The 12,312-nt window shown below is 45.0% G+C and overlaps 1 protein-coding gene across 6 annotated transcripts in view; it reads left to right on the top strand.

Moving 5' to 3' along the window:
• The window catches only part of PRKAG2 (protein kinase AMP-activated non-catalytic subunit gamma 2), a 177,928-nt gene that overhangs the window by 146,385 nt on the left and 19,231 nt on the right, over positions 1-12,312 (top strand). For all 6 annotated transcript variants that reach the window (XM_035029842.1, XM_035029841.1, XM_035029843.1 and 3 more), the window contains 2 exons: positions 5,218-5,299; positions 6,389-6,447. In XM_035029842.1, the coding sequence (XP_034885733.1) occupies positions 5,218-5,299; positions 6,389-6,447 (141 nt within the window). The remainder of the gene's footprint in view (positions 1-5,217; positions 5,300-6,388; positions 6,448-12,312) is intronic.

Here is a 12,312-nt window from a genome sequence, read left to right as displayed (position 1 = left end):
CAGACTAACATGCCTCATTGTGGTCTTTGTATTCCTCGTGCCGGGCCCATGATGCACCTTTGGAACCTGGCGTGCACGTCTCTTGGGTTTGTGTTCCTTGTGTCGCGTCTTCAGTAATTTTCTTCCTACCGTTTTTTTTCTCTGGGACTTCGATTCGTCTTGGGCCCCCTGAAGTGATCCTTTAATATTTCTATCCTGCCTCTCTCTCTCTCTGCCTTTGGTTCTACCTCTGGGAAGTTTTGTTTCCGTGTCCCTCCGAGGAAGATGTGTCCGTAGCTGGAGCGTCTGCAGCTTCAGTGCTCCAGGTCTTGTCAAGGGGCTGTGAATCTGGGCTGCCTATTCGGAATGAAGGGTGTGCAGGAACAATGTGCGTGGATGCACAAGTGGGCTTCTTGCCGGGTGTCACTGATCGGTTTCGTAGGCAGCCCCCGGTGTTCGTATCTCTCTGTACATCGTATTTGCCGAGCAGGTTGTCCAGAAAATGATCCTCGGGTGGTGGCAGGCGGCTGTGGCCATTCCCCGATCTGAACCAGGCTTCCTGTTCGTCTCTGGCCCCGTCCCCACCCCTGCCAGGGCCTCCAGTCTTGGGTCTTCCGCATGCAAGGAGAGGTCAGTCTGCTTCTCTCCCCACCTTGCCCCTCCCCAGCAAGGCTCTGTCACTCATTAACCTCCCTCCATCTGCTTGCTGCCCTACAGACCTCCTAGTTCATTCCATTTCCAGCTTCTGTCCCTGTAGTTTGGGGGGAACTTTTCAGCAGGAAAACGTGTCAGAAATGTGTTTACTTTGCCATTTTTAAGCCTAAGGAGACACGAGGGAAACTCCAAAAGTAACAGGAGCTGAATGAGGTACTGTGGGAGTAGAGAGAAGGGAATGTCAACCTTGACTGGAGTGACGTGGGTAACTTCGGTTGTGGAGTTAGAAATTAAAGGTCAACTGGGTTTTCATAGGTAGAATGGTAATAGGTAAGTGCACGTGAAGTAGAAGGAACTTTGTGACAAAGAAGTGCCAAAAAAAAAAAAAAGGGCAGACCAGTTCAACACGTCAGCTGGGCTGGAGCGTGGAGGTCGTGGGTACCTCACCTAAGAAGCCGGCCCCCTCCTCGTGCAGTGGAGAGCTACAGAGACGGGAGAGATGCTGCAGGTAGCGTTAAACCCACCGGACAAGCTCTGATGTAAAAATTTAGTAAGAAACCAAATTAGGTAGTTTTCAAGAGCTTTAGCTGTTCATCGGCGTTAATTTTAAAAGCCCTACGATCAGCTTAATTACTGAAAATCAGGGTAAAACTGTATAGAGAACAGTGAAGCGTCAGAGGAACCAGATTCCCATATTTTGGAACACAGATGTTCCACTTGGCATTAGACTGCCAGAATCTCTTAGAGCTTACGGTTTTAAAAAAATCATTTCTATATTAAAATTTTATTTTCCATCTTGCCTTACCTAATTATCACATTTGGTTGTTTGAGAATCCTACTGAAAAGCACATTTTAAAACTGGTAACACTTTGAGCAAATTTCAGAGGTACTCAGGATCCCCCAAGAGTTTTTCCTGCAGATTGGAGCCGGGTTGAGCCAGCCTTCTTTTTATCCTGTTTATTGGTTCCCTGGTAACACCCTGTGCCTTCTGTCACTGTGAAGAACTTTCTAAGTATAGTCGGCAGTTGCTCTTCAGCTCCACGCACGTGGTGTCGAGAAAGCCGAGCTTCAGCGGCTCCGTCACGGCCGGGGGGCGTGGCCAGGCCCGGAAGCTGCCGTCAGCGGCGCCAACGCTCCGGAAGTGGGTCTCGTCCCTTCCGGTTGCCGTCTTGGGCCTTTGGAGCGTGGAGCTGTGCCTCCCGCCCCGAGGTGTGGCCATGCAGCGGAGCAGGCGGGTGAAGTCCGGACGGTGAATCTGTGTCTGCCTCTGGCTGGGTCACTCTAGGACACGAAAGCGTGTCCTCCTCGTGGCTCTTCGTGCTGACGCCCTGCTGAATATCGTCACATTCGAGGCCAGTTAGTGCGCCTCGTCACCTGTGGGGAGAACATCACCTGTTAGCCCCGTGTCGTAACTCAGAACGCCGAGGCGCGGAGAGGGCCAAGGACCCGAGCCCACGCAAGTTTCTAGTGAGTCTGGCGATTCACCCACTGAAAAGAAGCGGGAGAGGGGCGCCTGGGTGGCGCGGTCGGTTGGGCGGCTGCCTTCGGCTCGGGTCGTGATCCCGGAGTCCCGGGGTCGAGTCCCGGGATCGAGTCCCGCATCGGGCGCCCTGCTCGGCGGGGAGCCTGCTTCTCCCTCTGACCCTCCCCCCTCTCATGTGCTCTCTCTCTCTCATTCTCTCTCTCAAATAAATAAATAAAATCTTTAAAAAAAGAAAGAAGGAGCGGGAGGTATTTTACTTCCAAGTGTTCTCCTCAGTGTTGGGTTGTTTTACCTTCTCTTGCAGCAGTGATGGCTCTTCTCACGCTAAATTCTTAGCGTTCTCTTGGCCATTGGACTGCCGCCTCAGTGGGGGGGTTCTCGCCCTCCACCGTCCACCCTCCGGCTGCAGCAGAATTCACGGACGCCGCACGCCCTGTCAGCGTCCGGCGTCCGTGGCGTGGCCCGCGTGTCCCCCGGGGTGGACCTGCCGCACTGAGAATCAGCGCTGCGCATCCTTCCGTCGGTGGTTTGTCTACACGGGCTGTTAGGCTCGAATACCCACCTCCTGGCAGTTAGGGCTGTTTAAGAGCTTTTCGGGTGAAGGTTGGTCAGGGAAATGATCCCCAGAGAAGCACCACTTCTGTGTGTTTCTGAAGAACAGTCCGTATATTCGAGAGCATGTACTGACGGACCCCTGCTGGGCTGTCAGTGGGGTTGCTGCTGCTTTGAAAGTGTCTTCGTGTCTTTTTTCTCTGCCTTGATCTTCTCCTGGCCTTTGATTCTTAGCGTCTTGTCAGTGATGTGTGCTTAGGTGTGGTCTTGTTTCTGTTTAACCCACCTGGGGTGTATTTGATTCTTTTTGATAGATTCCAATTTTCTGTTGAGATTCACCTATTTGAAGATGATTTGGAAAATGCCCACAAAAAATTCCAAAATGACTATCGCGTTCGGATCACGTGCTGCTCTTCTCCGGGGAGTTGTAGCTTCTCGAATCTTGCTTGCGTGGCACACGCCGGGCTCTCAAACAGTGATCTGTATGTTTTGTACGGCTGCTGTAGTTACTTCATCTTGGGCAGACTTGCAACCTTCTGGGATGGGTTTTCAACAGCTGTGGTCATTTAGGGTGTCATGGATGGTCTTGCTAAATTATTTTAAATCTCTTTTTTGGGGGAAAACAATAAGTAATTTGTGGTTACAGGATACCCCCCACTCCCTTGCTACTCCAGCCAGTTTAGAAAAACAAGCTGAGTTCATATTTAATGTGTTTTAAAATCTGTTTCTCTGTGACTTCTCCCCCATATTCTTTTATAATATTTTCCGGGACCACAGTCAAGGGTTCCCAGAGCATCATCCAGGTAGAAATAGCAGACCTTACAAATTGGCCCATCATCCCTGGGTGCCATTTAGTTACAAGAGCAGCATGAGTGTTTTCGTGGTTCTTGATACATGCTGTGGTTCAAAAAATATTTGACCAGTTTATGGATGCCACCAAGTTGCTGTTTCTCTCTCATGTCACCTGAATGGCCCTACGCCTCTTCCCAGTCCTGTGCCATTCATTCAGCGGACAGGTGGAGTTCCCGATGATCTTGTACATCATCAGGACACAGTGCTGGACCGGGCTGGGACAAGTATAGAAAATAATGAACGAGATTTCCTCACCCACCCATCATCCCTGAACTGAGCACCTACATAACTCCTGCCAAACAAAGGCAAAATGTGTTGTAATAAAGGCATAAACAGGTGCTGAATGACTAATCCTAGTCTGATAGGAAGGTCTGGGTTCCTATAATTCTCTCATTTCTTTTCATTATTAAGTTAGCAGGGGTTTGGAATACAGTGGGAGAGAGAACCTTCTTTCTTAGTTAAAAAGAAAATATCACGTTGAAATTTTTTCAAAGAAACACACTATCACTGTCCCAGCTCCTAATACCATTTAATTTTTTGCTCACTTCTCTTTGACCTTTTTCGTTTAAACACATATTTTATATAATTGTAATGTATAATTGTATAGCCGATGGTTTTCACTGCCATAAGCCTTCTTTCTTTTACTTCAACATGGTCTTCCTAATTTTAGTATTTGATACTTCTTTCCCACTGGTAATCTAGTACTTAATGCATTTTCTTTTGTTGGGGGCAGATATTTTTCCAATTTCAATATTAGAAATAATGCCACATTGAACATCTTTGATTCCTACTCCTAAAATTTCGGATGACTACATAATTCAACAGAGAAAAAGCTAGCGCGCAAACTGTATGAATGTTTTCGTGATTCTTGGTGTGCGCTGTGGCTCCAGTATTTTTCTAATGATTTGCATTAGCTGCTGTAACCAAACAATATCGGCCTGTTGAGCAGCTCTAAGTGATACTTTAGAATTGCTTTAATCTTCATTTCTTCAGTTCTTAATAAAGGGAACCATCTTACCTGTGTTTATTTGTTCTGGGCATTTAGAGGGTCGTCTTCAGCACTGAGCTTTTGGCTTTTCACACACCACCCCCTCTGGTGCCATAGCAACCTGGTGTGGTGCCCCAGACGGGCTGTGTCGCCGGGGCTCACGGAGACGCCATATGTGAGCGCACCCTGAACAGGCTCCGGCACACGCTGAACATTTGTCTCTAGACGATACCAGTGTGCAAGGCTATTGCATCTCTCATACCTCTTCTCAGCCTCCAGGAAGTGAGAAAGGATGCTGGTTTGTTTTGTCACTGAACATATGAGAAACAGATTTTCATTTCAGGTCATTTGGTATAACTTCAGTGTTTTGAAATGAACTAACAACCACATACAGGAGAAATTAAACTGAAGTTTAATTCTTTTATACGGTTTTAACTGTATAAAGTCTCTGTGTACAAAGTCTTTAGATACAATGAAAAATTTTTTGAAGTGAATTGCATTGTTTCAGTTTCAAAAAATCTCCAGGCTTTATAATACAAAAGTATTTTTGCCGATGTTAATAAATTCAGCTCTCTTTAGCCTCTCAAACTTATAAAACTTAACATTGAAAATAACTGGTAAGATCTGGTTGGATATTTTGGTTGAAGGTATTTTTCTCCCTGACGTATGGACTTTAAAGGATGTTTTTGTTTCTCCTGTTTGTCTTTAGGTGAAAAAGGCTTTCTTTGCCTTAGTAGCCAATGGTGTTCGAGCCGCACCTCTGTGGGAGAGTAAGAAACAAAGCTTTGTAGGTAAGCAGTGTGGGCCTGGGAAGAAATCTGAAATGGGAACCTAAAAGCAGAAAGCCCAAGGTATCCTAATAGGTGCTGGTTTGGAACTCAGCCTCGAAAACATACTGCCCGGCTAAAGGACTTCTGGCTTTTACGTCTGGGTCAGGTGGGGCCACTAGCAAATTCAAAACACTGAGGTGCTGCCACGGAGTTTCTTTTTCATATTTATTTAGTTATCCAGTTTCTTTTGATTCAGTACCTTTCTGGCTCCCTGAAGGAGCTTCTCTGCCTTTGCCAGTTGCCGTGAGGCCAGGGAACAGGGTGCGCAGGGGACGCTGTGCTGAGCCCTGACCGTGGGCCGCCTTTGCGCGCGTGTATGCGGGCAGCCCCTGCTCTGTGGACCAGGCAAATGAAGCCATGTAGACGTGACCGATGCCTGCGCTAAGTCATTGCTGTCCTATCGGAAACATCCTGTAACTCAGTATCTGAACTCCAGAATCTCTCATTGTACAGATCACAGTAGGTGGCGGATGTTGGCTCTCCTAGTATGCATTACGCTGATTTAAAACTACCAGTTTTCTGCCTCCTGCTTTAGGTGACCGTTTCCTCAAAGTAGTTTCATATCTTCTTCATCTCTGTAGCCCTGGAATCTGGCCCATAGTAGGCACTTAATAACTAGGGGTTAAATCAATACTTAAAGAACTATCGTTTGTAGAATGCTTCTCAGGAAACAATCCAAATGCCCCCGGAAGTGTCCTGTGTGTAAAGCTTTTGGAATACCTTACCTTATTGTCAAGTATATTAAATTATTTACATGTAGCTGCAAGTCTTCTGTGAGGTTTTATGTTAATCAGTAAGTTTTCTATCACTGAATTGCCAAATACTGTGGTTGATTCCATTGTACTTATTGTCAGGTTTAATTTCAGCTAAATTTATCTTAGCTTGTTGTAGATAATTCACAGACTAATAGTCCTAAATAATATAATACATTAAACTGTGCTTGATACCTTTAAAGTATGTTTTAGAAGCTTTTCTAGAAAATATTCCAGGTTTGCTTATCCTGTGAAATTTTTCATAGTTTTATATTTAACATATAATTCTTTGTTCCAGGAATGCTAACAATTACAGATTTCATAAATATACTACATAGATACTATAAGTCACCCATGGTAAGTGCCAGAAATCCTTATGTCGGTCATGCATATGTGTAGAGGGGTGGTGGTGCTGGTAGTTGATTTTTACAAGTATGTATATAACGGGCAGGGCACATCAGTGTATATACAGTCACTAAATTTATGATCTTTATGACATTATGGGCGTGTTGCGGTGTTGTGACTGCGTGGACCCATGAATGGTCCGGTGCCACAGAGCTTATCTTCCCAGGCCTGTGTCCCTGGGAGTGCAACCTCATGCACTTACCCCCTAATTTTTTTCACGAGAACCATATGTACTCTGTGGTTTTAAAGAAGTAAACCTTAAAATTGGAGAAATTCAGTTTTGATATTTTTCTGCCAGTTACAAAAAGACTGCTGCTGGCTTACTTTAGTGGGAGAACTCCCTGGTCCCTGGTCCCTGGTCCAACTGTTTTATAAGAGCATAGTTTGAGGGATGCCTGGGTGGCTCAGTCGTTAAGCGTCTGCCTTCGGCTCAGGTCATGATCTCAGGGTCCTGGGATCGAGTCCCGCATCGGGCTCCCTGCTCAGCGGGAAGCCTGCTTCTCCCTCTCCCACTCCCCCTGCTTGTGTTCCCTCTCTCGCTGTGTCTCTATGTCAAATAAATAAAATCTTTAAAAAAAAAAAAAGCAGCATAGTTTGAGAACCACGTAAAGCCTTTTATCTAACACTATGATTTTTGTGATTCTACCAGCTTGTTTGGTTTTTGGTTTTGGTTTTTGTTCGTTGGGGGGTTGCTTGCTTTGTGGGGGGGGGGTTTTGTTTTTTGCAAGGGTGGGCAAGGACTGAATTGTATAATTTTTTTTCTTTATTACTATTTTGGGTATCTGAAAAGTAAAAGACAATCTAATTACTATTCTTTTTACATGTAATGGTTAATATTGCCCAATAATTAAATTCCTGTATAAAATGAGAAAGTAAAAACATAAGAGATACTCTTAGGGGGCACCTGGGTGGCTCAGTCGGTTAAGCATCTGCCATGGGCTCAGGTCATGATCCTAGAATCCTGGGATCAAGTCCCATATCGAGCTCCCTGCTCAGTGAGGAGTCTGCTTCTCCCTCTCCCTCTCCCCCTCCCCCCTGCTGGTGCGCTCTCTCACTCTCTCTCAAATAAATAAATAAAATCTATTTTTAAAAAAGATACTCTTAGGGGCGCCTGGGTGGCTCAGTTGGTTAAGCGGCTGCCTTAGGCTCAGGTCGTGATCCTAGGGTCCTGGGATCGAGTCCCACATCGGGCTCCCTGTTCAGCGGGGAGCCTGCTTCTCCCTCTCCCTCTGCCTGCCTCTCTACCTACTTGTGCTCTCTCTCTGTCAAATAAATAAAATCTTAAAAAAAAAAAGGATACTCTTAGAATTAAGTTTTACCAAAGACTTTGTATGTATCCCATATTTATTTTACATGAGGTATCTGATTTCTTAAATACTACCAATGCAGGTGAATATTGGTTTTCTTTATAATGATCGTATGTCTGCTTTTGAACTAGCAAAATCAACACAAATATGATTATTAACTGGATATATATTTTTTTAAGATTTTTATTTATTTATTTATTTATTTGACAGAGACACAGCGAGAGAGGGAACACAAGCAGGGGGAGTGGGAGAGGGAGAAGCAGGCTTCCCGTGGAGCAGGGAGCCCAATGCGGGGCTCGATCGCAGGACCCTGGGACCATGACCTGAGCCAAAGGCAGACGCTTAACGACTGAGCCACCCAGGCGCCCCAATAACTGGATATATTTTGATAAAATGCAGCTAAACCCCTATTAAAAATCTCAGCAAGGGGCACCTGGGTGGCTCAGTTAAGTGTCTGACTCTTGGTTTCAGCTCATGATCTCAGGGTTGTGGGATTCAGCCCACGTGGGGCTCTGCGCTCAGTGGGGAGTCTGCTTGAGACCCTCTCTCCCTCTGCCCCTCCCCACCCTTGCAAACACGCTCTCTCTAAAACAAGTCTTAAAATAATAAAATAAAAATCTCAGCAGTAGCTAATTAAATCAAAATTTCTATAAAAGCAGTTGTCTAAATATACAGTCCAAATTCTTTTTTATTAAGTTATAATTGACATACAATATTATATTAGTTTCACGCATACAACATAGTGATTCAATATTTTTATACATTACAAACTGATTAGCATAATAGGTCTAGTTACCATCTGTCACCATACAAAGTTACAGTTTTATTTATATCCCCGTGACTTATTTTATTTTTAAAGATTTTATTTATTTGACAGAGAGGGAGACAGCGAGAGCAGGAACACAAGCGGGGAGTGGGAGAGGGAGAAGCGGGCTTCCTGCTGAGCAGGGAGCCCAATGTGGGACTCCATCCCCCCATGTGGGACTCGATCCCAGGACCCTGGGATCATGACCTGAGCTGAAGGCAGACACTTAATGACTGAGCCACCCAGACACCCCTATGACTTACTCATTTTATAACTAGAAGTCTGTACCTCTTGGTCCTCTTCACCTGTTTCTCTTGTCCCTTCACCCCATTCTCCTCTGGCGACCATCAGTTTATTCTCTGTATCTATGAGTATATTTCTGTTACTTGTTTGTTTTTTAGATTCTACATTAGGTGAAATCCTTTAGTATTTGTCTTTCTCTGTTTGACTTACTTCACTTAGCATAATTCCCTCTAGGTCCATCCACATTGCCACATTTAAATGGCAAGATTCCATTCTTTTTTATGACTGATATTCCTGTGTGTGTGTGTGTGTGTGCATTTGTTCATTCATCTATCAGTGGACACTTGGGTTGCTTCCTTATCTTGGCTATTGTAAATCATGCTGCAGCCTAGGACCCTGAGATCATGACCCGAGCCAAAGGAAGACGCTTAACCAACTGAGCCACCCAGGCGCCCCTGTTTTTAATTCTTTGAGGAAAGTCCATACTGTTTTCCACAGCAGCTGCACCAACTTTCATTCTCACAACAGTGCACAAGGGTCCCCTTTGCTCCACATCTTCGCCAACACTATTTCTTGTCTTTTTGATTCTAGCTGTTCTGACAGGTGTGAGGTGCTATTCAATTGTGGGTCTGATTTGCATTTCCCCGATGGCTAATGATGATGAGCATCTTTTCAAATGCTTATATTGGGGGACCAGTTTTTAAGCTTTGTTAGAGTGTTAATCTTTGGTTCAGTTCTGTTACTTCTGGGATCTCCGTGGAATTCCTTGGTGGTTTAGCGAGGACTTTCCATTCTGCCTAGTCAAGACGCAATGTCTTCCATTCTGAGTCTTGGCCTGGCCTCCTGTCCTTTCACCCCGGGCACACCTGCTTAGTATTCAGTCAAAAACGCAAGGAGATCTCAGCGCCGCCTTCTCTTCTTGTTCTGGACAGCTCCTCCTGTCTGGTTTTCTGCCCACAAATTCCACTTGGCTCCATCTGCCCAGACTTTGATTTCTGTCTCTCTAACTCAGCAGGAGTGTCGTGCCCCAACTGGGCCACAGTCTCGAGAGAGAGAGGTGGTGATCGTGGGCTCAGTTTGTTTGCGTGCCTTCTCCCGGGCGTGGCAGTCCTGCCCTGCTGATTGCCCAACGTCTGAGAACTGCTCTTGCACATATTTCCCCCCATTTTCTAGTTGTCTGCAGCCGGAGACTAGTGTAGCCCTGTCCCCTCCGTCGTGGCTGGCAGAGCGCCACTGGTATTTCCCATACCTCTCCGCGCTGTACCGTTCTGGTTGCGGTAAGAATTTCAGAGTCCGCTTTCACTTCACACAATCTATTTGGAGCTAATACTGAGCTTTTTACATAAAATGTAGTTCCATTTAATCTGCCCTTATTTTTGTTTTAAACAAAATGAAGAGTAGAAAGAAAAAGCATTCATAGTTTTTATGCTGAGGTGCCGTCTCTCGCCGCTGCCTGTGGTGTGTGCACCGCCCCCCCCACCCCCCCCACCCCGGCGCCCGCGGTCCGAGGAGCTCCCGTCTGGGCCACGCCGTCCAGTTCTCTTGTGACCAACCATCTTGGTTCTTGTTCATCTGACAATGTCCTGATGTCATCCTCGTGCCTGGAGAACACTTTTGCTGTTTTATAGAAACTGAGTTAACAGTTGTTTTTAACACTTTGAAGATGTCATTTCATTGTCCTTTGGCCTCCCACTGCTTAGGATCAGAAGTCAATAGAAAGGTTTATCTTTCTGTCCTCTGGATAGTCCGCTTCTGGTTCAAGACTGTCTCTTTCCTTCGGTTTCAGCGCTAGCGGCCACACGCCTGCGTCTGGTTTTCCTTGTGTGTATCCTGCTCCAGGTATGCTACGTTTCCATGATCTTCTAGGTTCGCTCTTCACCTAATTTGGGAAGTTTTTGACTGCTGTTCCTTCAGATGTTTTTCTCTGTCTCATTCTTTCTCCCCTGGGACTTCAGTTCCATGTGTATCAGGCCATCCCACAGGTCTCTGACCCTGTGTTCATCTTTCCGGTTTTAGTGTCGTTGATCGTACATGTGCTAATTCTTCCTTGGGTGATCTCCAGTCTTACTTTCAAACCTTATTCCTATTGAATTTTCAGTGAGATTGGGAGCTCCCACTTGAAAGATTTTGGAGGGTCTTTGTAAAATTTTCTATGGCTGGTTTTCCACAAAATGGAAATGGAAATTTTTTTTATTCTTTATTTAAATTCAATTTAGTTAACATATATTGTATTACTAGTTTCAGGGGTAGAATTCAGTATTTCATAAGTTGCGTATAGCAACCAGTGCTCATCACATCATGTGCCCTCCTTAATGCCCATCACCCAGTTACCCCATCTCCCCACCCACCTCCACTCCAGCAAGCCTGTTTGTTACATATATTTAAGAGTCACTTATGGTTTGCCTCCCTCTGTCTTTATCTTATTTTTCCTTCCCTTCCCCTAGGTTCATCTGTTTTGTTTCTTAAATTCCACATATGAGTGAAATCATATGGTATTTGTCTTTCTCTTATTTCGCTTAGCATAATACCCTCTAGTTCCATCCACGTCATTGTAAATGGCAAGATTTCATTATTTTTTTGATGGCTGAGGAATATATATATATACATACACACATATATATACACACACACGCACACACCACATCTTCTTTACCCATTCATCTGTCAGTGGACATCTGGGCTCTTTTCATAGTTTGGCTATTGCAGACATAGCTGCTATGAACATTGGGGTGCATATGGGCCTTCTTTTCACTACATCTGTGTCTTTGGGGTAAATACCCAGTAGTGCAATTGCTGGGTCATAGGGTAACTGTATTTTTAAGTTTTGGGGGAACCTCCATACTGTTTTCCAGAGTGGCTGCACCAGCTTGCATTCCCACCAACAGTGTAGGAGGGTTCCCCTTTCTCCACATCCTCGCCAACATCTGTCATTTCCTGTCTTGTTAATTTTAGCCATTCTGACCAGTGTGAGGTGGTATCTCTTTGTGGTTTTGATTTGTATTTCCCTGATGATGAGTGATGTTGAGCACTTTTTCATGTGTCTGTTGGCCATTTGGATGTCTTCTCTGGAGAAATGTCTGTTCATGTCTTCTGTCCATTTCTTGATTGGATTCTTTGTTCTTTGGGTGTTAAGCTTGATAAGTTCTTTATAGATTTTGGATACTAGCCCTTTATCTGATATGTCATTTGCAAATATCTTCTCCCATTCTGTGGGTTGCCTTTTAGTTTTGTTGACTATTTCCTTTGCTGTGCAAAAGCTATTTATCTTGATGAAGTCCCGGTAGTTCGTTTCTACCCTTGCTTCCCTTGCCTTTAGAGATGTGTCTAGCAAGAAGTTGCTGCGGCTGAGGTCGAAGAGGTTGCTGCCTGTGTTCTCCTCTAGGATTTTGATGGATTCCTGTCTCACATTGAGGTCTTTCATCCATTTTGAGTCTATTTTTGTGTGGTGTAAGGAAATGGTGC

Source organism: Mirounga leonina, unplaced genomic scaffold, assembly GCF_011800145.1.
Source record: "Mirounga leonina isolate KUSES-001 unplaced genomic scaffold, KU_Mleo_1.0 Mir_321, whole genome shotgun sequence".
In the NCBI taxonomy this organism is placed as follows: domain Eukaryota; kingdom Metazoa; phylum Chordata; class Mammalia; order Carnivora; family Phocidae; genus Mirounga; species Mirounga leonina.
This window is presented reverse-complemented; position numbering and strand designations above follow the sequence as displayed.